This window comes from Loxodonta africana, chromosome 5, assembly GCF_030014295.1.
Source record: "Loxodonta africana isolate mLoxAfr1 chromosome 5, mLoxAfr1.hap2, whole genome shotgun sequence".
Classification (NCBI taxonomy): domain Eukaryota; kingdom Metazoa; phylum Chordata; class Mammalia; order Proboscidea; family Elephantidae; genus Loxodonta; species Loxodonta africana.
This window is the reverse complement of record NC_087346.1, coordinates 117,268,171-117,294,042: the sequence shown is the minus strand read 5'-3', so window position 1 is coordinate 117,294,042 and position 25,872 is coordinate 117,268,171. Positions and strand designations below refer to the sequence as shown.

Here is a 25,872-nt window from a genome sequence, read left to right as displayed (position 1 = left end):
CTAAGTCAATTGGCAAAATAATTCTATTACGAAAACATTCTGCATCCCACTTTGAAGTGTGGCGTCTGGGGTCTTAAATGCTAACAAGCGGCCATCTAAGATGCATCAATGGGTCTCAACCCACCTGGATCAAAGGACAATGAAGAACACCAAGGTCACACGATAACTAAGAGCCCAAGAGACAGAAAGGGCCACATGAACCAGAGACTTACATCATCCTGAAACCAGAAAAACTAGATGGTGCCCGGCCACAACCGATGACTGCCCTGACAGGGAGCACAACAGAGAACCCCTGAGGGAGCAGGAGATCAGTGGGATGCACACCCCAAATTCTAATAAAAATACCAGACTTAATGTTCTGACTGAGACTAGAGGAATCCCAGCGGTCATGGTCCCCAAACCTTCTGTTGGCCCAGGACAGGAACCATTCCCAAAGACAACTCATCAGACATGGAAGGGACTGGACAATGGGTTGGAGAGAGATGCTGATGAAGAGTGAGCTACTTGTATCGGGTGCACACTTGAGACTGTGTTGGCATCTCCTGTCTGGAGGGGAGATGGGAGGGTAGAGAGGGTTAGAAACTGGCAAAATTGTCACAAAAGGAGAGACTGGAAGGAGGGAGCGGGCTGACTCATTAGGGGGAGAGTAAGTGGGAGTATGGAGTAAGGTGACTTGACTTGATTTGTAAACATTCACTTAAAGCTCAATAAAAATTATTAAAAAAAAAAAGAAATTCTGAAGCTGGCCACACTTAAACAAGAGAGTATGAATCAAATCAGCATTCTAATTCAGCGTTTGAATTATCATATAGTATGATTTTAATATTTTATGAGTAAAATAATTATGTTTGTTGTCTATAAATATATTATCATAGGATGCTTCTAACATACTTTTAAAAAGTATCAAGATTAAATGGAAATCGTAGCCAAAAAAAAAGAAAAGCCCTTGGAGCCTTTTGTCCGTTTTAGCCTCCTCCCGGCCATGGCACATACACATACGTTCGTGTTACTCTTTCTCTAGGATCCTCAGTGGCGCAACAGTTAAGCTCTCAGCTACTAACTGAAAGGCTGGTGGTTCAAACCTAACCAGTGGTTCTGTGGGAGAAAGACTTGGCGATCTGCTTCTGTGCAGATAACAGCCAAGAAAAGCCTGTGGAGCAGTTATACTACGTGTACACGTGTGCATATACTAGACAAGGGGTCAGCAAACATTTTTTTGTAAAGGGTCGGATAGTAAATATTTCTCGGGTGCAATTGCTCAAATCTGCCATGTAGTACAAAAGCAGTCATACATATACGTGTTTACTCTGTGTTCCAATAAAACTTTACTTACGGACACTGAAATCTGAATTTCACAAATTGAGCATCACGGGAGATTATTCTCCTTTTGATTTTTTTTCTCAATCATTAAAAATGTAAAAGCCAATAGCCTATGTGTTGCTGTATGGATAACACCATGTTACACAAAGGCAAAAAGGCAGAATCACCACATTCAGGGTAGTGCTCACCCCTGTGAAGGAAGGAAGAGAAAGAGGACTGAGCAGAAGTTCACAGAGGATTTCCATTATCTAATGTTTTATTTCTCATACTAGGTCATGAATACAGGGCTGTTTGTTGCACCAGTCCCTATACTTTTCAGTTCACCCAAAATCAAAGCAAAAGCACATAAAAGGAGTGTACCCCAAGATCACTGCTGTTTTTGCAATAATGACTGTTAGTTAAATAACAATAATAAAAAATAAACAATACTTGCCCATGAAAAACCCTCTTATTTCAGGTTTTGACTCTCAACACAAGATTTCCACCAGAATCCCAAGCAATAAAGAGCACCAAAAAAATGTAACAAAAAAACATTGTCATTGAGTCGATTCCAACTCATGGTAACCCTACAGGACAGAACAGACCTGCGCCATAGGGTTTCTAGGGAGTAGCTGGTGGATTCAAACTGCTGACCTTTGGTTAGCAGCATAGCTCTTAACCACTGCACCACCAGGGCTCCAACTAACTGCATGGCACCTGGCAAAAAGGAATTCCCACCTCTTAGCCAAACCACCTTTTGGTCCATTTTGCATACCAGCTGCTAGCCTATCTCCACCAAATGGAATATTTTTAAGGCAGAGAGCTATATTAAGTCCCCAGCATTTGTTTCCTGAAAATTCTTTAGTGTATTATTGCAGAGCAGAGTAACATGACAAGGATCAAAAGATTAGAAACCATTTCAATTAACTCCCTCTGTTAATAGTAAGCGGAGGGATGACCAGTGAATTCTGCCTCAATTTCTAATGGAAAACACAGTGCACACACAGATTTGTCATTGGCCAAAATTACAGAACTTTCAAATGCTGTTTCAGAATCAAAACACCATAAATGCTTTGCCTCCAGGATTGGAAACAAAGAAATTTATATAATCTGGTAACAGTACAAATCAAGTTATTTGTAAAAACCTTTTGATGTGGGGTTCCCATTCAATTTCAGTGTCCATCTGTCCTTTTTGTATGTGTGTTTAAGCTGCAAATGAATTATATCAGAAAGTCTTTGTCTGTCAGTCAAAAACAGAATCTGTCTTTATTGGACTATGAAACTAATAGGTATATCACAATTAGCTTCAGATTGTGTTGCATTGATTGTGGTATGGCTGCACATGTATGTGAACATACTAAAACCTTGAAGTGAACACATTTGTGGGTGAATTGTGCAGGTGAATTGCCTGCCCTGTGGGGCAGTTCCACCCTGTCCTACAGGGTCACTGTGAGTCAGAATCAACTTGGGTGTGGTTTGGTTTTAGACTGTTTCACAGATTGGCCTGGCCTTGTCCCATGTCCCTGCCTCTGCAGCACAGCTTGGTGTGGAGAGATTAGTTGTAGAGTCAGACTGTCTGGATTTGAACCCCAGTTCTCCTTTTACTAGTTAGTAACCCGAGCAAAAGTTTTACCTCTTTGTGATTCAAATGATAATATTCACCTCACAGGGTTGTAATAAGGGCTCAGAAAGTTAATACAGGCAGTCCTCAACTTACAACAGGGGTTCCTTCCCAACGACTCCGTCATGTAAGTTGGTTCTGATGTAAATCAAATACTTTTTTCTTTTTTTTTAGTTTTCATTATTATTGCCTCTTATTATCAGTATCTTTATAAATGTGATCTTTGAACATCTGCAAGTGAACACCTGAGAATAACATCAGCAAATTATGTGCACAACATCTTATGTAGTACATATTACTAATGGTAACTTGTACCAAAAAGGGAAAAAAATGGATGATCATAAGTACGGTTCCTCATAACTCGAACACGTTATACGTCGGAGATTACTTGTATTTGTAAAGGGCTTGAAATGTGCCTGGCACCTATGAGTCAGAATCAACTTGATGGCAATTAACAACAATATGAATATTTGTTAAGTAAAATGATGAATTGTTTTCTTTCCTAAAATGGGCCTCCCTCCCCCTTCTATGCCTTGTAGACCCTTCCTATTTATTCAAAATCCAGCTGAACCCAAACACCCATCAACTGATGAATGGATAAGCAACATAGGGTATATCCATACGCTGGCGTATTACCCAGCCAAAAAAAGGAATGAAGTATTGGTACTTGGTACAACATGGATGAAACTAGAAATCATTAAAAAAAAAAAATAGAAATCATTATGCAACATTAAAGAAGCCCATCACATCCATATGTCTAGAACCAGCAAACCTACAGAGACAGAAAGTAATTAGTGGTTTTCAGGCGCTAAGGAATAAAGGGAATGAGCATTGACCATCACTAATGGGTATGGGGCTTCTTTTTGGGATGATGAAGATCTCTGAATTTATTGGTAATGGTTGCACAGATTGTGAATACATTAAAAAACACTGAATTTTACAGTTGAAAATGGTGAGTTTTAAGATATGTGAATTATCTCTCTCCCCATCAAGAAAAAAAAATCTAGCAGAAAGACCACCTCTCTTCCCCAGCTGCCCCCTTTTTGGGCTCCCTGTTCACATCATGCACTTTGCTGTATTACAGTGCATTGGATACGAGTCAGTTATCCCCACTAGAGTGTGAGCAGCTTGAGGGGAGGAAGCTTCCTGTTCATCTACACCTGCCCAGCTTTAGCAGGGTGCCCAGCACCTAGGAACTGCTCCAGTAAATGCTCATCAATGTAATAAATGGAGCATTACCGTTTGACTTCAGAACAGGTTGGAAGTGATTCATTTCCTCATGTGCAAGCTCTAAATTATCAGGGCAGTAGCAAAAGGTCTCATGTCCCTACACAGGGGCCAAACCCCTGTTGAGTATTAAGGCTGTGCACAAAACAGCATAAAAAGCCCTTTCTTTGGCCATTGAGATTGAAACAAGCTTAGACTTGGATTTCTTTTTCTCTCCTGTCAACTAGGCTTGTTTGTCCAGAGAAAATATGCAAGTCCTGAATTCAGAGACTGTTAGAGCAATAGCAATCTCGACTCTGATAATCACTGTTCTCCCAAAGCCACTGTTACTAAAGCAGGTAAAATTCTAAGATCCTGGCATGGAAGCCACACTCTGGGTGAGCACATGTTATGGAGTAAATACAAGCAGCCGAAATCCCACAAACATGGCCCCAGTTTCTCTGAATATCTTATATAAATGTACATTCCTTAGACTCAGTCTTCTACCCTTGCTATCATCACTGATTTGGAAAAACAAAATGACACAAAACATGTGAGCTATCTGCAACATTTGGCCACATTTCCATATTTCCCTTTTATATCCACATTTGCTGGGGACCAAAAAAAAAAAACTAACCAAACTCATTGCCGATGAGTGGATTCCAAATCATGGCAAACTTACACAGGCAGGTCTGGAATACAAAGAGAATAGGGCATTGGAAGAAAAAAAAAATAGTTGTCAAGTCGATTCCGACTCATGGCGAACCCATGTGTTTCAGAATAGTACTGCACTCTAAGGGCTTTCAATGGCTGTGATCTTTTTGGGGAGCCCTGGTGGTACAGTGGTTAAGAGCTCAGCTGTTAACCAAAAGTTAAACAGTTCGAATCCACCAGTTGGTATCGACTAGATGGCAACAGGTTTGAGTTTGTTTTTTTTTTTGTCAAGTGAAAGTGAGGGTAACAATAGGACCTACCTCTTAGGGGTGGTTTTGTTGATTAAATAAGATCATACCTGGCATACAGTAGGTGGTCAATAAATGTCACCAACTAAAACTAAGCCAGTTACCATCAAGTCAATTCCGACTCATGGCAGCTCCACGTGTGTCAGAGAACTGAGCTTCATAGGGTTTTCGATGGCTGTGACCTTTCAGAAGTAGATCACAAGGACTTTCTTCCAAAATGCCTCTGCGTGGACTCAAACTGCCAACCTGCCAACCTATTAGCAGCAAAGAGTTTAACCATTTGTGACATACAGGGGACTCCCAATAAGGGTTAGCCATTATCATTTTCTCTGTTTTTAACTTTCAGCTTCAAGTATTTAGTTACTGATAACTGTTCAACAATTACTCAGACACAAGCCTCCTCCTTTCTCTGAGTGATTGTTGCAGGTATACATTAAGGCAGTTCCTCACTGACGTCTCTTATTAAAAATAGAATTTAAATAAATGTGAAGCGTCAGGGACCACATATCCTGGCAACTATCTTATGCAAAACCAAAAACCACACCATTTGCCCTAATTAAGCAATAATAAATAGGATTACACCTCATGGGCCCCACTAGTGTTGACATACCAGAATAAAAAAATGTAGCCGTTCACAGTTTTTATGGCCATGATTGCAAAACATCATCCATTGTAACCTCTTCTCCTACCTCCACCCACCCCTAATGGTTTATGACTTTTTAAAACATCACTTCTTTGAACTGAAGTTTTCCATTGCTTCAGGCTCCAATACAGTATTTTTTTCCTAAGAATTTGAAAATATATGCTCAATATTTTTTCTTAATAACCATGGTGGGGGTTGCATGTGGGGGTTGAAGTAGTGGTAATAAAAGTAAACAAATAGTCACGAAAGGAGAGACTGGAAGGGCTGACTCATTAGGGGGAGAGCAAGTGGGAGTATGGAGTAAGGTGTATATAAACTTATATGTGACAGACTGACTTGATTTGTAAACGTTCACTTGAAGCTCAATAAAAACTAAAAAAAAAAAGTAAACAAATAAAGCTTTGTCTTAGGCTGGGTTTTCTAGTGAAGCAAAACCAGTGAAGTGTATATATAGAGAGAGAGATTTATCGCAAGGAAATGGCTCATGTAGTTGCAGAGGCTGGCAAGTTCATGGGTCAGCATCAGGCCAGAGGGCTCTCCTGACTCATATAGCTGCAGGGGCTGATGAACCCCAGATGGGCAGGTCAGATGGCAGGCTGCTGGCTCACAGGCTGCAGAGGCAAGTGGATCCCAAGATCGGCAGGCAATACAGTAGGCCACTGGCTCAAGTCCCAAGAATCGGTGGTCAGATGATGACAAGCTGGATGGAAGGTCCAGAGCAAGCAAAAGCCAGTGAGCTTCCCTGGAAGTTCATACATATTGGACGCAGGCCACACCCTGGAGGAAACTCCTCTTTACAGCTGATTGGCTGATCACATCAGATCACATCATGGAGGCGGTTATATCACAAAATGGAGGATGAATACATCATTACATAGCGGCCAAACTACATCATTACATAACTAGCAGATCACTGAGACTCATTGCCGAGCCAAGTTGACACACAACCTTAACCTTCACAAGCTGCCACTACTATAATCTCAGAAAGGCCTATGCCTTGTCATCATATCCTCATCATATTCTCAAAAAAGGGGCTTCCTAGTAATACAAATTGCCTTTCATAGAATGGTATAAAGTGGGTCTGTATTGGCTTCCAATTTCCACCCACATAATATGCACAAGCACAGCAGTAAAATTAAGTAAGGGAGAGACAAGAAATATTATTTGCATGTTCTAAATGGATCCTTTTTTATGTATCAATATTTAGAGGCATTAACTTGCATATCTCTAAGGAGCCCTGGGGAAACCCTGGTGGCATAGTGGTTAAGTGCTATCGCTGCTAACCAAAAGCTTGGCACTTCAACTCCACCAGGCACTCCTTGGAAATTCTATGGGGCAGTTCTACTCTGTCCTGTTGGGTTGCTATAAGTCAGAATCGACTGGACGGCAATGGGTTTGTTTTTTTTTTTTTTAAGGAGCCCTGGTAGCGCTGTGGGTAAGAGCTCAGGCTGCTAACCAAAAGGTCAGCAGTTCAAATCCATCAGCTGCTCCTTGGAAGCCCTGTGGGGCAGTTCTACACTGTCCTATAGCATTGCTATGAGTCGGAATTGACTCGATGACAACGGGTTTGTTTTTCTTGTTGGTTTGGAAGCGGATGTCGCTTAAAAGGAAATCCACTGTGTTTCAAACCATAGCATTTTCTTACATCTTTTGTAATTCTGGATGACTCCCTTTGCCCATAAAATGAACACTTGTCTTAGTTTTCAATGTTAAATATGTGTGTGTACAAACACGTGTGTGTGCATACCACCCACTCCCCACATACAGTTTCCTATACACATTAGGTGCTCAATTAGTGTTCAAATATTATTTTGTCCTTTGTGATATATATATATATATATATATATATATATAAGGAGCCCCGGTGGCACAGTGGTGAAGCACTCAGCTGCTAACTGAAATGTTGGAGGTTCGAACACACCAGATGCTTCACAGGAGAAAGATGTTGGCAATCTGCTTTTGTAAAGATTAACCCATTGCCATTGAGTCCATTCTGACTCATAGTGACCTTACAGGACAGAGTAGAACTGCCCCATAGGGTTTCCAAGGCTGTAATCTTTAGGAAAGAAGCCCTGGTGACACAGTAGATAAATACTAGGCTGCTGCTAAACAAAAAGTTAGTGGTTCAAATCCACGCAACTTCTCCTCTGGAAAAAGATGTGCCAATCTGCTTCCGTAAAGATTTACAGATCTAATTTAACATTTATGTGCCATTCATTTTTAATGTTCCACTCAGTACATATAGTAAACAATCAAGTGGTTTGCACAATGAGCTATAAATCTTAGCTATTTGTTTATTAGTTATATTTAGGTTTGTTTGTTTTTAACTTCCTCAACACTGTTGTCAAATTCTCCTGTTACTATCAACGGAGATGATGGCTTCCAAATCAATTTAGAAGTCAAAAAAAAATAAGAAAGAAAATAATCCTAAATTAGCCACAAGCCATGATCAGCAACAGTTAGAAATTACTAAACCCAGTATCTTCATCTACTCTCCGCAGAATTTATATGTGGTTACTTTTTCCTAACTGCAAAGAACCTTCCTGGAGTCTGTATTCACTTCAAGATCTGTGCTAGGATTTCCTAGTCTAGTAATCGCAGGCTTCGACCAGCCATTGGGGAAGCCATTTCCTGTGCCAAATTGTGGGTCTAAAGAAGGCAGGCGAATGCACAGAGGGAGACACATCTCCCAAGACCAAGAAAAGTATGTTGCCAAACCAAGACCACTGCCCAATGGGAGAGAATGAGGCCAGGGCTAGCAAGCAAGCATGACAGATCAGAGAGTTGTTTTGCCATTTGGAAAATGGCATGATCAAGGTTGCGTACTAGATTTCTGGGGAAATCTTAAAGATTCAATGACGCCACCACTCCGGTTTCATGCCAGGTCAAGGCAAAAATACCTAACTGAGCTCCACGACAGGGAAAAATCTAGACAGGCTCCTGCAGCAGCAGTTGGCTCTTGGCAAAACCTCAAAAGTCAAAAGAGATAGTTAAAAAAAACATGTCCTGACAGTTAATTTCAAAACAATCATTAATTATAATTAAATTACAATAGAAAAAAAAGATAAGTAATATCGTAACATGAATTATCCGAGCGTAATCATCTGTAGGGCATGCAATTCACAAGACTGGTTCAGAACAGAGGGAGGGAAGATTGAGATTGAAATCACAAAAAGATTGCCAAAGACAAGGCTTTGATTTGGAAACGAGGAAGTGCTGAAATGATTGCAACATCCCGCACAGCCTGCACATCACTTAGTCATCCAGCCTCCGTCCAGGGCCTGTGAAGGCAGAGAAAAAAATGAAACTACAGAAAGCATGGCGGCTTACTCAGAGAGGCCCAAGAGAAACCCATGCTCACTGACATTCAGAAAGACGTGTTCGTCAATTCAGAAAAGGAGGTAAGAATGTTTGCACTTAAGTAATCCATGTCACCGAATCGTACATGTAGAAATATTTGAATTGTTGAATGTGTGCTCTGCTGTATAGATTCTCAACATGAAAGACAAAACAAAATAAATTATTCAAAAAGAAAGATGTGTTTGTGGTTGTATTTTGATAAAATACACATTATGCTACATGCTCAATCATACTGTACCGTGTGAAAGCCTGTATATTTCATTCATTCCTTCAACCAGTATTTACTGAGCACCAACTCTGTGGCCAACACTGCTCTCAGGGGCCTGGGCTACATCAACAAATAAAAGACATTCTGGTGGGGGAGAGACAGATAATAAGCCATACAACTATAATATTTGCTAAAAAAGCAATAGTAAATTTTTTTTAAAAAAAAGCATTTGACTCTCAGGGCTGTTTTGGGGATCATGAGATAATTGTAGGGGTATGCTTTATGAATAGTGCAACACTATTCCTACATGGAGACCTGGTAGAGCAGTGGGTAAGAGCTGCAGCTGCTAACCAAAGGGCCAGCAGTTCAAATCCACTAGCCACTCCTTGGAAGCCCTATGTGGCAGCTCTACCCTGTCCTATAGGATCACTATGAGTCGGAATCGACTTGACAACAAGAGGTTTGGTTTCTTTTTTTTTTTTTTCTGTTTGTTTTTGAGTGAATTTTGACTTGTGGTGATTCCATATGTTTCCAAGTAGAACTGTGCTCCATAGGATTTTCAGTGGTCTGATATATCAGAAAGAGGTTACCAGACCTTTCTTCCAAAGTGCCAACAACCTTTCATTTAGTAGAGAAGCATTTAACTGTGCACCCGGGGCCTCCTAAAAGCAATAAGTACTATATAAAAAAATACAACAGGGTAAGGTGATCATGAAGCACCCTGGTGACACAAACAGTTAAGCACTCAACTGCCAATTGAAAGTTTGGCAGTTGGAACCCACTTAGCAGCTCCACGGGAGAAAGATCTGGCAATCTGCTTCTATAAAGACTACGGCCAAGGGGACCCTATGAGGCAGTTCTCCTTTATCACATGTGGTCACCGCGAATCAGAATTGACTATATGGCACCTAACAACAACAGGGAGATCAAGAGTGCCAACAAGAAAGAGGAATTATTATAAGCAGTGGGGCAGAACAAAGACTTGAAGGAGGTGAAGGAGGGAAGATATGTGGGGAAGATGGTTGGGGAGAGGGAACAGCCAGTGCGAAGGCCCCAAGGCATGAACATGCCTGGCACAACTGAAAAGCAGCAAGGAAGCGACTGTGGCTGAAGCAGAATGAGTTAAGGGAGGTGAACGTTCAAGAGGCTTTGGGGCTAGAACACAGTGCCCCATAAGCTTTTACCCTGGGTGACACGGTAAGCCGCTGGAAAGTTTTCAGCAAGATTGACGTGATCTGACTTAAAGAGTCAGTCTGGCTACCATGTCAAGAACAGAGTGTTCAGAACAGGAGGTGGGAAAAAGGTGGAAGCAGGGAGAGCAGGTAAGCAGCTTCTGCTATTTCACTGACTTCCATGTCTAGCCAATGGGAAAAGGGTGAGACATTAGTGGGATATGTGAGAATAAATATCCCTTCATATATTGCTGGGATGTGTGAGAACGTGGTGTTGGCCTTTACTTTCAACATCTGTGTGCCTCCTACAGTTCCCATTGGGGAAATGACTCTTGGGTTCCACTCTGAGGAGGGCCCTGGGAGACTTTTCCAGAACACTACCTTCCCAGGCTAGGTCTGGGGGCTGGGTAATGATTGTCTATGACCATGGAGCAACTGCAGATGAAAGGCACAAACTCCGGGGCTCCTTAATGAACTATCTGAGCTGGCAGTTTCTGTTTACTCACTGGCAAATCTACATATACCTCCAGGTGGATCCTGGTTCCACAACACAGAGTGAAAAGAAGTGCACCGGCCAAACTATTTGTTTGCACCAAGTGGGATGAGCTAACTCATTACTTGGTTCTCTTAGGTCTGCAAATTGGATTTCACTTAAGGGCAATTCTCTCAACGCTTCTTCAGCCACCTGTCCTCCTTCCTTGTCTTACTTCCTTAGCTAAGAATACACCACCATGGTGCCCATCAGGAAAAAACATACCATTGAGGCTCAGAGACTTGTGTATTCACCCCATACTGTGCTTTCTCCCTTGTTTTTTCTTTGCTCAATCTCCCTCATTTTAAGGAACTGCCTTTTCCCTTCTACTAACTATCTAATCATTTCCTTGTAATCTTGAGGAAATGCATTTTTTTCCTCCTTACAGTTACGGTGAAACCTGGGAGACCTGGAACTTGACAGGACTGCCTTGTTTTCCGGAACTCACAAGTTTCCCACTTTTGACAGGGTGCAGTCTTGCCACTTTTCTATTGCTCTCTACTGGTGGAAAATATTTGAATTTTCCTTCTCTAACAGGTTTCTGCCTTACACAGGTTCCAGCTTTCGTAGGCTTTACTCTATCTCTTTGAACAAATCTGAGCTTCTTAAAGTGTGCTAAAGAGAAGGTTGTTGTTCTGTGCAGTCAAGTCCATTCCAACTCACAGGGACCCTCTCTATGACAGAGCAGAACTGCCCTATAGGGTTTCCCTAGGCTATAATCTTTATGAGAGCAAATCACCAGGTCTTTTCTCCTGTGGGGTCTGGATTCGAACCACCAACATTTCAGTTAGCAGCCAAACGCTTAACCATTTCGTCACCACCAAACCCACTGCCACTGAGTCCATTCCGTCTCATAGCAACTCCACAGGGTTTCCAAAGCTATAAGTGGGGCCACTGGTGGTTTCAAACTGCTGACCTTTAACCATTGTGCCAACAGGGCTACTTAAAGGGAAGATAAAGAGGTGCAAACTTTTAAACAATATATGATGGGTGCCTAAACACTGTCACCATTCTTCCCCCTCTTTGGCCAGACTTTCAGAGGTGTGGCTGAGGATAGTGCTTCAGCTCTGGTTCGTTTCTACCTGATTTCACCACTCCTCCATTGAATTTCCTCTATCCCCAAATTTTTGATAAAACACTTAGAGAAGAAACAGTGAAAATCATCTAAATAAGTACGATGTGTAATACATATCTATGGAATGAAAAAATGCCCTTATTTTAGAGGGTAACGTAACTTATGTGTCTTGTGTTATTTACCAAGAACTCACTATAAAGTAGGCACAAAGGCACGTTGAGGGATGCAAATATTACTCAGACAAAAATCCTGCCTCCAAGAAACTTAGTTTCTGTTTTGCAAAAAAAAAAATTATTTGTACAAAAGTAAGAAGAGATATAAAATCGGAAGCACACAGATAAAGCATTGTGGCAATTCTGAAAAAGGCCTATGTTATATAATTATGACTAGCTAATTAAAAGAGAAAAAAAAAGCTGCCATCAAGTCAATTCCAACTCATGGAAACCCCATGTGTGTAAGAGTAGAACTGCACTCCATAGGGTTTTTCAGTGGCGGATTTTTCAGTAGATCTCCAGGCCCTTCTTCCAAGGTGTCTCTGGGTGGACTCAAACCTCCAACCTTCCGGTTAGTAGCCAAGTGCCCGGAAGGTTGGTACTGTTTGTACCAACTAGGGACTCCTTGACTAGTTAATACTAACCAATAGAAGTCATAATAGGAACTACTCAGGTGTGATGTCATAAATTCTTATACACATCAATTTTACTTTGCGTCAGCCTTCTCCAGAATCCATGTTCCATTTCAGCAGAATGCTTGGCAGTGTCTCACCTGACAGATATAGTAGAATTGTTCCTTTTGTTTCTAATCAACACCTTAGAGTTTACTGAGGAAAAGAAATGCACTTGGGGTGGTTCTAAGTAATCTTTTCTCCCTAAGTCACACAACTAAGAAACGAAAGCCAAAAGAAACTTAGTAAAATACAGTGTCTGACTGTAATAGCAATGACCATTTGGTCAAAGCCAAGGAATGATGTTAGAATGAGACTCCTAGACTCCTATCAGCTGAAAGGGCCACAAAAAAGAAAACTCTTCCATGAACTGGGGTAGTGGGATAAGAATTCAAAGAGAAAAAAGAACCTAAACATGATGCATATATGGAGCTGATAAGTGCCAGGCACTGTTCTAAGATCTTTACATAGACTAACTTATTTAATCCTTAAACAACGCCGTGTTAATAGGTAGGAGTCCCTGGGTGGCACAAAGAGTTAAGTGCTTGGCTAATACCCAGAAGTTTGGTGGTTGGAATCCACCCAGAGGCATCTCAGAAGAAAGGCCTGGTGATCTGCTTCCAAAAGGTCACAACCATGAAAACCCTAAGGAGCACAGTTCTACAGTGTAACGCACGGGGTCACTATGAGTCAGAATCAACTCAATGACAACTTTTTTTTTTTTTTTTTTTTTTGGTACAGCAAGCATTTTACAATAGGGGAAAAGAGTTACAGTTCATAAGCGGCAGAGCCAGGATTGAAACCAGTTTATGCCCTTAGCCACTCTCTTACAGAGTTTGGATTTAGAGCAAAGAGTTACCCCCTTCCTCCAAATTGTCAATTTTACTCTAGCTAAACCCCTTTTATTTCTCTCCACATGTGGCCAAACTTTGATGATTGCCATGAAAACAAACTAGACCACAGAACTGAGTTCTCTTCTGAGACAGCAAGCTGCAGCTTTTTTGTCTTTTGTAGTCTAACTAAATTCTGAGAAAAATCCCCAACCACCACTCTTCTTCCCTAAACCCATTGCCATCCCTGGAAGAGTATAAAATAGTAAGATCATGGCATGGAGAAATAGTTCACAGATATTAGCTGATAAAATATAAGGAACAACAACAAAAATGTCCAGGCCCTTGAATTTTTGGTTAATAATAAGTTGCGCAGTGCCCCGTTGAGTTTTCTGTGTCACCAATCTTTCCAGTCGTAGTGACACAAAGGCGACTTTGTCTTGAAAAGGCTACTGAGAAAATGGGCCTAATCTTGGCAAGAGCTTGGTGTACCAAGAACCATGTTACTATTTTTTAAAAAAATGACAACAAACAAAAAGAAATATTATCGAAGCCATCTTTTCAAAAGTCACAGTGCCATTATCATCACCAATCAGGATGCCTACTTTTTTAGAAATGCGAATATTTTACCTGAGCTTAAAAGGCTGAACTACACTTTGTAAAAACTGGGAATCAAATTGACCTAAGAGAGTTAACACCTGAAAAACCCTCTTCATTTTATTAAATGCTCTCTCTGTCTCTGTCTCTCTCTGTCTCTGTCTCTCTCAGCATGTGAAATGCCTTCCAAAGTGACTGAGCTAGGCCTTGGTGCTCTGAAAGGTTTTTTTTTTTTTTTAGGCCTTGGTGCTCTGAAAGGTAGATGCTTTTTATTATAATTTTTGCAGGCTGGCATTTCCTTGGTCAGGTACAGGCGGCCTATCTCTGTTTCAGTTGCACAATGCCCTGTATTCATTGTACATCCACCCACTGTCCACAGGTACATATAGTTAACTCTTGCTCACCCATGTGTGGATTATCCCTAGCTCCTGGTATCAGTTCGTCTTCCACCACAAATGGTGGATACTTGAAGAATTGACTGTTAGCCAAAGCAAATCACAACCAGGAGGCTAAAGCTGCCAGCATATCCCCTTGTACACAACAGCCACCAGGCACCTGCTAGTCTGGGCACTGGGTCGCCATGTTCCTAAAAGAGACGTGCACACTTCACACATATAGAAACAGGAGACCACAAACCTATACTAGCCCCAAAGGCAAATATTGTCATTTGGGGAGACTAGTAGGTATTCCTTTCCTGATTAACGTGACTGACTATAATGTACAAAAAAATATACATTTTGCATAACCAGGAATCTGCTGAAAATAAAGAATTGCTGTTCACCCCAAATCACAAAGGGTTTTCAGGGTTACACTAGCATTTTGTCTTCTCCTGATGTCATCTCTCTCAAATGGCCTTCACAAAGGTAGAAGTTATGCTTTTGATTTCTAAAATGCTCCCACTCTTAAAACCTTTGATAAAACCAAACCAAACCCATTGCTGTCAAGTGGATTCCAACTCATGGCAACCCCATGTGTTACAGATTAGAACTCAGTTCCACTGGGTTTTCTTGGCTGTAACCTTTACAAATGTAGATCTCCAGGCCTTTCCTCTGCAGCACCACTGAATGGGTTCACACCACCAACCTTTCGGTAAGTCCAAAGCCAAAAAACCAAACCCAGTGCCATCGAGTAGATTCTGACTCATAGAGACCCTGTAGGACAGAGTAGAACTGCACCATAGAGTTTCCAAGGAGCGCCTGGCAGATTTAAACTGCCAACTCTTTGGTTAGCAGCCGTAGCACTTAACCACTACGCCACGAGGGTTTCCTTTGGTAAGTAGCTGAGTACAAATCATTTGCACCAAGAGCTACTATAGTCGATCATTTATATTACACTGTTAGTTTAATATGTTTTATCTTTCATAAGGAAACCCTGGTGGCCTAGTGGTTAAGTGCTGCGGCTGCTAACCAGGTGGTCGGCAGTTTGAGTCCGCCAGGGTCTCCTTGGAAACTCTATGGGGCAGTTCTACTCTGTCCTATAGGGTCACTATGAGTCAGAATCGACTTGACGGCAGTGGGTTTGGTTTTTTTGGTTTATATTTCATAAACATAAATTATATATCATTATCTAAACACACTCACAAAATCATTTTTTGCATAAGTTAAGTTCTTATGATGACAAACACTAAGGATGCAGAACTCCACCCACGCCCCCCAAAAATACTCGTACTATATATGCAAGCTACATAAACTGAACTGTGATTTTTTCTTCAAACCAATACAGAAAGCAGAGAAAAGGCAAGAATGGGAGTAAGGCTGAAGGACCCGGCTTTTTGTAATCAATTTACTTTTGGTTGCACCAAGAGATGATATCTTGAATGCACTCAGATTAGCTGTCTATTGCAGTGCACTAGGAGCATTGGAATTACAAGAGGGGGAAATAAGCCCCAAAGCCTCCCAATTGCCAGTTAACCTACAATAGCTTGAGGGCATTGACAACCTCCATGTAAACCTTCTGGTAAATTCCACACTACTTTTTTATCATGTTCAGAACTCATTTACTGGCCATTCATTCCTCCAGACACTTTCTCCCCTTGTACTTTCACTGGAAAATTCCTCCCCCATACCTTTTATGGGGCAAAATAAAAGAGACTCTTAAAAAGCAGGTGTGCACTGACTTCAAGAGGAAACTATTGCCCCCATCCCCCTGATGCTGCAGGGGATAGAAGGGGAAACAGCTATGAGAAAAGCAGAAACAATCAGAAATCAAGCTCAGATCATCTCAGAGTTTTACTGACAGTGATCCAGGACCACACACCAAAAGTGGCCGGATGCCATTTCCTTCTGAATCCCTCCAGCATGACATGTTTCCAACAACTTGAGGTGGCAACTGGACAATTAATTATTATCATTTCTATGACAGTTCTTCCCAGGAGGTTCCAAAGGCCTCCTATCTTGTAACCCAAGTCATCCCTGCCTTGCCATTTATTGAAAATCTTTTTCCAGTTTTTCTTTGGAGGCATTATTTTGAACAGGTGGTTGTTATGATTAACACACACACTTTACAACATTAAACCAGAAAATCCACATCCTCATAAGACACCGAGACTTCTCCCAAGAGGAAAAAGATAATCTCTTAATCAATCCAGAGGTCGAAACCTGCCGATAGAATCTTTAACTTGGAATCATTCTGACAAGTACTTCAAGTTGCATTTCTGTCTCATTTGTAACCTTGTAAAAGTTTGGCACAGCAAAGTCTAGATTCATGCAAAACGCGCTTCTTTGCTGAGTCTTACCAATTCCAAATTTAAGCCTTCTTCCCAGGAAGTTTTTTCCAGGATTAAGTAGCCTCTGGGTTAACCTAATCAAGGCTTCACTTGATCCTGGGTCCAATTTTGAGGACATCTCCTCCCCCCTGTCCTTCTATAGCTCCTAGTCCTCTGCCCTTTCCTAAAGGGAAAGAACTTAAAACATGAAACTGGAAACCAGTCTGAAATCAGTGAATACTTCTCTATAGCAGTTAAAGCTCCAGCATTTGGGACATAATCTACTTTTAATCTTCAGCTCACAGAGTTTGGAAAGCAAAGTCAGTCATTTTGTAAGAAAACAATTTCATCTACTTTAACCGTCTAAGCTTTTTTAAAACAAATCATTACCTAGAACAGGTTTGTTCACTAGTAAACCAAAGAGAACAGTCCAGTAGTCTGAATGCTCATATCACGTGAGGAAAAACAAGGTGAGTAGTCATAAACACTAGTTACAGCAAGTATATAGGACACGTGTCCAGAGGCATACAGCTCCTCTGCTTTCTGTCTTTATGTCATCCTCAGTATCACCCAACCGCTTCAGGCAGAATCATTGCAAAATGTAATCTTAGCAGCACAGTGGAGAACCAAACATAAATACGTTGACAATTAAAACTATAGAATACAGGGCATATAAGAGGGAAAACTCTAAAAGACTGGAGTCAAATGATGCTGAATTCTTACTCCTACAAACTTCTGAAAAAGCAAGAGCCAAGAGGAAGACAATACATCTTGAAAATTTGATTCATGTTTAGAATACATTAAAAAAAAAAAACCTTGATCTGATGAACGTAACTCTAGCCTGGTCGAGCAAAGCCTGGCAGGGCTAAGCTAAGCAGCTTTGTTTTTGTCAGCTTATTTCTTAACTGGACAAATATTCGAAAGTTAATAATGACTTGTGAAATTATCTGATTCCCCCATTCTCCCAGAATGTGGTAATTAAGTCAAAGAGGCCAATGGGATGTATATCAGAACAGGGTGAGAGGTTAGGTAGAAAGAAAGAAGTCAAAAACCCAAACTACCTCCCCCTTTCTCTTCCTCCTCCTGTTTCTCTCTCAGACCAGCTTGGTTTTGTTTCCCTCCAAGATTTCAGATCATCAGTCTGACAAAGATTACTGCTTAACTGAAGAGCAAAACAAACTCCCACGAAGTGCTATCTTTTACATGGCTGGGCATCTCGGTGTGTCTGGAAGCTGTGCTTAACGCCACACTGACCACCTTTCAGAATCGGCACCTGCAGTTCTCAAAGGCTCCTGGTGTAGTTAATGGCCATCCTACTTTGCTTAAAACTTCACAAACGCCTTCATGTTTGTGATGTCAACCTACTGTACAACTCTCTCCTTCTCCCCATCAAAATTCAGGTAACTCTGGCATTAAAACTTTTAAAGAATACATTTTTCATCTACATGCCTGCTGAAGAAAACTGAACGAGTGGATCATTAAAATACTCCTAGAAAAAAAGCATTTGATTTTTAGCTCAAATCACTCATGCCCTCTAAATAAGTATCCTTGAGGACAGTATCTTTCTACCACTGTGACAAGCCTCAGGAAAGAAGACATATTCCCAAATGCCTTGGGAGAGTAACCAGAAGAGCAGCTGAAATTTACCTAAATAAAAATTGAGTCATTTAGTTTAAAAATTCCACTTTCATTTGTTTTAACTGATCTCAAATATCCGGTGACTGACAATTCGTCAGCTGTCATAATTAGTCAGCCCTACATTTGTATACAGATGGAATTTTTAACTTTAAACAACTAACCCTCAGCTCAGTGTTACCTACAGAGGCAAATAACTACAGGAAGACCCCCTGCTGTCTTGGCGAACATTTAAATGAGGTGCCTGTCATGAATGTTTCCTCAATCTCACTTCAATAATTCTCAGTCTCAAAAGTCACCTGTGCCTCAGCCCAACTATGTGTTTTCAAAGGGTGAAAAATATCGGTTTATTTTATGGAAAAGGATTTATCACCACAGGAAACATGATGGGGCTGACTGCATATGAGTCTTCTGCTTTTCCAGAAGCTGACGTTTTAAAAATCTTTTTATCAACTATGTATTTCACACTAAATATACCAGAATCGGAAAGACAGTGGTTGAATAAAGAAGAAAAAAAAGGCTAAAGAGAAAAAAGAAAAAAAGGGCTAAGGGGGGGGGGATATGATTTCAAAATGGGACCCCAAAGTAAGCTTAAGGGGCAGGAATTAGAAAGATTGCGGAAAACCACCTACCTTTGTTAGGTATTTGGAGTAGCCCACTTCAGAAATTTACACCATTCACAGCCCGAATGCAATTGACTCAGCTAGAAGGTAACCTACAACATCTTCTCTGCCTCCCTCTTTTTAATGTAAAACCAAAGTGAAGAGTGTCCAGCTACGCCCCACTGCGCCGCTTAAAGCGGCAGATCGTTTCAGGCTTAGCTCTCTGGCTCTGGGAATTCCAGTTGGTCAGAATTTCTTAACCTTGGAAACCTGCAGAGAAAAGCTCTCCACGAGGAGAACTCCCCAAACTCCGGCTTCTCCCTGTCCCAAACTGCACATTCCAAAGTATGAACCAGGAGCGATAACCAGAAGGCACCTCTCGGGGGCTAAATTCCTGCCTGGAGCGAGAACTTGAAAGTGCGGCGAATCCACTTGCAGAGCCGGCCCCGGGTCCACGCCCGCAGAGACACGCCGCCCGGGAGCCCCGCTGGTCCGGCGCTGCGCACCGGGAGCGCACAGCGTCTGATCTCTGAGCTCTTCCCGGTTCCCTCCCTCCCTCCTCCCGCTGCCCTCCCCCTGCCGAGGCCAGTCGCCTCACAGTAGCAAGGTTGTCTCTCGTATACTCCCTTCCCTTAAACTCACCAAACCAGATTTTTACTCCCAACACCAGCAACTTCCCGTAAATCTGCACTGAAATTTTATCCTGCTCGCTGAGTCTCCGCTGGCTAAAGGCCAGTGCAGCATTCCTGTTGTTTTAGGAGCGCAGATACCTTTGCTGAAGGTTAAAAAAATCGGTCTTGATGGGAGAGATTTGGGGACTCCGTCAGATAGACATCTTTCCCCGCTCAAAGTCCCATCCATTTCAGACTTTCAGAAATGACCCCAGAGGTGACACCTGCCCCACCTGAGGGCATTTGACCTAGTCAGACGGCCGGCCCCCGTTGGGCTCTTCAGAGAAACCAACCCAGAACCAAGTTTGAGGACTAAGGAACTTGATGTTGAATTATAAACCGATCCGTGCCACCCCGCCCCCACTCCTCCCCCTAGGAAAGAAGTCACTGAACCTGGTACGATCGCAGCGAGCACCGCGGCGGGCCTCATGGACCGGGGGACCGCCCAGAGCGTCCTCACCTGAGGCCGAGCATTGCTTGGCGAGCGCAGAAAAGAACGTCACGCGCCCGAAGCCCTGACCTTTCCCGGGGCCTTCGCAGCAGGGCCTGCGGCCTGGGCGCTGCTCTTTCAGAAGTGGCTCATTTTAATGCGCTCTGACCTAAAGTTGCAGCTGGTTTCTAGAAAAGGGAACAAAAAAAAACACTGCATTTAGAAACAGCAGCCAAGCCCTCCTCAACCTTGCCTGATCTCTGGAGAGTTGGCTCTAAACCCCCATCCTATTCCCATCCCAAAGAAACCCAGATGCCCGCAATCCTTGCCCCACCCCCTTCGCATTACCTGTTTATACAAGAGTTAAGGAGCCTCACGCATTTCAATAGAGCTCAAAGCCTGTCTGTAGGCGCGTAATCGGCCAAGAGGAATCGAATTCTGTGACTAAACAAACTAGAAGAGGAAGCAGACACCACCGGGAACCTAAAACGGAGTTGTGATTTCGGGTTGCAACGTCATTCAACTGAAAAAAAAAAAGTTTCTCGTTGGGCTACTTTAGTGCGAGAATATTCCAAACATGTTTTTTGGTGGTTAAATGAGTTAATACACACAAAGTGCTTAGGGCAGTGCCTGACACAGTGTTAGCTGCACTATTATTATTATTTGTATTCTGTGTTTGTATTTTTATTACTACGACTTTATTTCCTTAAGAGGAGAAGGTGTGGCCAGAGTTAGAAGTGGGTTCTAGACCCAGAACTGCCACTCACTAGCTGGAGAGTCATGAACAAATCATTTGACCCCTTCGGGTCTCAGTTTCTGGAAGATTCTAAAGATGAGATCTTGCAGTTTACATTCCTTGGGGACAGTCTTGAATACAATGGGAAATAAAGTCCTTGTGATGAAAATGGTGTCCAACTGATTTTCATCTCACTTAAAAGTTACATGACTGACAAGATAGATGGAGATAAATTGGCCTATACATTCCAAGAAGAATTGTTTACTAATGGAAAGGAAACCTGGAACCCAGCCATCAACTGTCCGTGTATGGTTAATTCTAATTTGGATTTAGGCACTTGACCTACTGTCTGACCCTGGGAAGTTACTTATTCTATTCAGTTAAAAGCTGAAACTGGACAAATAGTGGTCACTGGCATTTGAAAAGCAGTGTGAAATAGTCAGGGGAAAATCATTTAAAAAACTCAGAAATACTGAAGAATGGTTACTGAAGGCTAAAATGTGATCAGTGCCTCCATCCTTTTCTCTCCATTTAGCTTCACTTTTAAAGAAAGAAGCTATAATCCCCTCTATGAAGGAGGCCCTTCCTACTTTACAAAGTAATTTCACTCACCTTATCTGATCCTTACAATTGGATCCTATGAAGCTTTTTATCCCCATTTTGCAGATGAAGACCCTGAAGTCACAAAGACTAAATAGTTTTTGTCCGAGGTTTCATAGTTGAGTGAGTGGTAAGGCCGGGATTAGTTCCCAGCTTTTGTGAAATCTGAAATAGTCTTTTCCACTTTTTGTTGTTGTTGGGTGCTGTCAAGCTGGATCACACTCAGCGATCCTACCTATAACAGAACAAAATGTTGCCCGGTCCTGTGCCATCCTCGTTGCAATGTTTGACTGCATTGTTGCAGTCACTGTGTCAGGCATCTTGTTGAGGGTCTTCCTCTTTTTCACCCACCCTCTAGTTTACCAGGCATGATGTCCTTCTCCAGGGACTGCTTCCTCCTGATAGCATGTCCAAAGTATGTGAGACAAAGTCTCACCATTCTTAACTTCTAAAGAGCATTCTGGCTGTACTTCTTCCAAGACAGACTTCTTTGTTCTTCTGACACTCCATGGTATGTTCAATATTCTTCATCAACACCATAATTCAAAGGTGTGTCAGTTCTTCAGTCTTTCTTATTCGGTGTCCAGCTTTCTGATGCCTATGAGGCAATTGAAAATACCATGGCTTGGGTCAGGCACACCTTAGTCCTTCAAAAATTTTAAAACCAGTACCTACTCTGAAACATTTTAGTTTTCTGATCCCTTAAAACCAAGCTTCTTTGACCTTTCCTAAGGCAAGATATAACCCAGATCAATCATAAACATTTTCTGGTTTTAGATACATTCCTTGTCAGTACAAGCCAAAGTGAAGTATGAAACAACAGCAGGTTTCAGTAGCAGTGAGAATAATCCTAGGCTATCTTGGTGGTGTAGTGGTTAAGTGCTACAGCTGCTAGCCAAAAGGTCGGCAGTTCGAATCCAGGTTCGGTTTGGTTTTTTGGTTATCCCACCAGAAGTAAGGGTCAACACCCTGGTCATAAGAAACACTCCATAACCTCAAGACAACTTGAAAAGCCCAGCTTCACTTTAGTCTGGATTTTTCTTTTCTTTTCCAGAAGTATCTGGACTGTGGCATCAAGAACCTCTCAGTATCAGAGACTCTTAAGCTAAAGGATCCAAGACAAGGCGTTCTCGTGCTCACAGATTTTTCCACCTCAGAACAGGTTTTTCTATGGGAAGCACTGGGCTGACAGCTGGGGAATAATGATCAGGAATGATAAAATGAATTTGGAAATGTGGAGGTCAGTGACTTCAGGTGAAGTGGAGCTGGACTCAAGGAAGACATTCCTGGAGGAGACACAGGCCCCAGGAAGCAAGTCCTGGGGCAGTTCCAAGTCAGTCACTGTTTCTCAAGCGTTGCTTGGCACCTCTGCTTCCTCTGTCTCAGTTTTACCCAACACCACCTATTAAAACCCACCCACTGCTGTTGAGTCAAGTCCAACTCATAACAACCCTATGGGACAGAGTAGAACTGCCCCATAGGGTTTCCAAGGTTGTAAATCTTTACAAAAGCAGACTGCCCCATCTTTCTCCTGCAGAGCAGCTGGTGGTATCAAGCTGACCTTTTCTGTTAGCAGCCAAGCGCTTAACCACTGTGTCACCAGGGCTCCTTCCCAGCACCTATTAAAAATGGGTATAATTCTTGTTCCTAGCTCCTTCCCACTGTCCTCCCCAGGAGTATGGCAAAAATAAAACCAATGTTAAAAGTGACAGGCTGAAAGAAATATGAGCTTTTATTATTTCTTCATGGTGGCTGACCTTGATACCTGTTGTTTTTTATTATTATTCTTTTCATTCTCAGGCAAACACCATACTTTTGGGCCATTTTAGTTGTGCAAACTCTAGCTTTTCATTTTCTGCTTCCTTCTTGACCTTCTACCTTTAAGCTGGTGGAGTCAGTGCAAAAAGAATGGAAATTGATTTCCCACAGATTTGAGTTTGAATTTCAATTTTACCTCTTAGTTATGTTTTCTTCTTATTTACGGACAAATTACTAACCTTCCTAAATTTCAACTTCTTCATTTATAAAATAATAACACCTACTTCTCTGGATTTCTGTAAGCGTTAAATGAGAAGTCAATCTTAGCACAGTTCTTGCCATAGAGAAGGTGCACAAGAAATGGCATTTCCATTTATACCTGGAAAAAACCTACTCTATAGCTTTAGAAGAATTGTCTTCTCCATCAAACGCATGAAAAGATGCTCAACATCATTAGCCATTAGAGAGATGCAAATCAAAACCACAATGAGACACCATTTCACTCCCATTAAGACAGCTAAGACAGAAAAGAAAACAGCAAACGACTAATGTTGTGAGGATGTGGGAAAATTGAAACCCTTACCCGTTGCTGGTGGGAATGCAAAATGGTACAGTTGTCCTGGAAAACAGTGGGGTGGGTCCTCAAAAAGCTAAGAATAGAACTACCATAACCAAAAACCAAACCCATTGTCATCAGGTTGATGCCAACTCACAGTGACCCTATGAGAACAGAGTAGAACTGCCCCATAGGGTTTCCAATGAGTGACTAGTGTATTTAAACTGCTGACCTTTTGGTTAGCAGTTATAGCACTTAACCACTGGGCCACCAGGGCTCAAGAAATTTGGAGCATTTCCAATTATATATTATAACTATTGATCGTCGCAACTGTGGGAGGTAAGTATAAGTAAGGCACAAATCTCGTTTGTATCATCTCGTTGCTCAGATTAAAAAATTGAGATTCTAGCAGTTGCTCCAAGTTGCTAGTAAGTAGCAGAGTCATTTTTTGATTGCTTTTTATTATTCAACGCTACTGGGACCATTTGCTACTCTCTTCTTACACCCATCTAAAGAGCAGAATCAAGGAGTTCCAAAAGATTGTTCTAGTAAGGAGTTGGAAGAAGACCGATAGGAAATTCTGGCCAGAGTTTTTGGACACTTGTCAGTTTGCAGGCACTAAAAACCACAGATAACCCCGTTAAAGACCTGTGTCCTGTGAAAAGTGAGGTGTGCTGACCCTATAGATTAAGCTTTCAACTCTACAACAAGCAGAATGACAAAGAAATAAAGAGCTTGGAGTCAAAATCAGGGAGTTAGAAGTTTGTATGCTAGCAGTTGTAGGACAAGCCTAACTGTCCAAGCCACAATTTCCTGCTGACAATACCTAACTGTAAGGTCATTGCCGTCTAGCACACTGCTCAACACACTATATGTTTTCCAAAAATGCTATTTTTCTTAAAGTACTAAAATGGTACTTGTGAGGCCTAAGTGAAGCAATAAATGTGAAACGCTTAGAACAATGCCTGGAACATAGTACCAAAAAAAAAAAAAAACAAGCCTGTTGAGGTCGAGTGGATTCTGACTTGTAGTGTCACTACCGGACAGAGTAGAACTGCCCCACAGAGCTTCCAAGGGGCGGCTGGTGGATTTGAAAAGCCGACCATTTGGTTAGCAGAAGTAGCTCCTAACCACTAAGCCACCAGGTTTTCCATTTGCTATTATTGTTGTTATTTCTCTGTGTAACAATGCCTTATGACAGTGGTGAGGTCGTGATAGGTAAGCAAGGGACTTTTTGTGGGGGTCTGTTATTTATTTCTTATGGAAAATGACCATATTAGGTAGCATCCTAGAGTGCGAATAATGGTAATATCTTCTTGTGGTTTTAATTTCTACCTGTTTCCCTCATTCCCCCTCATTTTACTTGAAACAGAAAAATAATTGCTGGATGGGATAAAATCACTGGCCTGAACCCAAGCTGTTTACTGAAGCTGGTGATACATTTCCTAACATACATTATTCAGACAATAAACCATATTTTAACCCAGAACATGCAGCTTGACCCAGCGTGATCTCTCATCCCTACAGTTTCCACAATTTCCCCTTCCCACATGGCGGCAAAGAATAGTGAATGCTTGGGGACTACCAGAAGAATGAACAAGTCAGTCTTAGAGGACATACAACCAGAATGCTACTTAGAAGTAAGAACGGCAAGGCTTTGACTCCCTTATTTTGGACACATCATCAGGAAAGGCCAATGTCTGGTAAAGCAGAAGGTCAGTGAAAAGAAGAGAAACCCTCAGTGAGATGGATTGACACAATAGCCACAACAATGGGCTCAAACGTAACAAAGATCATGAAGGCTGCCATGAGTTGGAGCCCACTTTATAGCAACTAACAACAGCAGCTACCCATAGAAGCCTTCTTAAAAATCCTTTTGTGTGTGTCTGTTAAATACCCACTGGATATAATATGTGCATTTTTAAGACATGTTATTCCAGGACACCATTTAATCCAAATGATTTAGTACAGCAGCTAACCCAAGAGCCCAGTTGTCAGTCAGCCCACACGT

The 25,872-nt window shown here is 41.8% G+C and overlaps 1 protein-coding gene across 21 annotated transcripts in view; it reads right to left on the bottom strand.

Moving 5' to 3' along the window:
* The window catches only part of RBM47 (RNA binding motif protein 47), a 232,163-nt gene extending 211,473 nt beyond the window's left edge, over nt 1–20,690 (bottom strand). For 8 of the 21 annotated variants that reach the window (XM_064285884.1, XM_064285893.1, XM_064285885.1 and 5 more), the window contains exons 1-2: nt 20,560–20,690; nt 20,175–20,399 (exon numbers count right to left, since the gene is read on the bottom strand). Coding sequence is in view for 2 of the 21 variants with exons in the window: in XM_064285888.1 (XP_064141958.1) it covers nt 20,242–20,255 (14 nt within the window). In the remaining 19 variants the exon portion in view is untranslated. Of the gene's footprint in view, nt 1–19,140; nt 19,650–19,752; nt 20,153–20,174; nt 20,400–20,559 lie in introns of those variants that run through there. The other 13 variants (XM_064285886.1, XM_064285898.1, XM_064285888.1 and 10 more) reach the window with 5 other exon arrangements.
* Nucleotides 20,691–25,872: the final 5,182 nt, after the last annotated feature.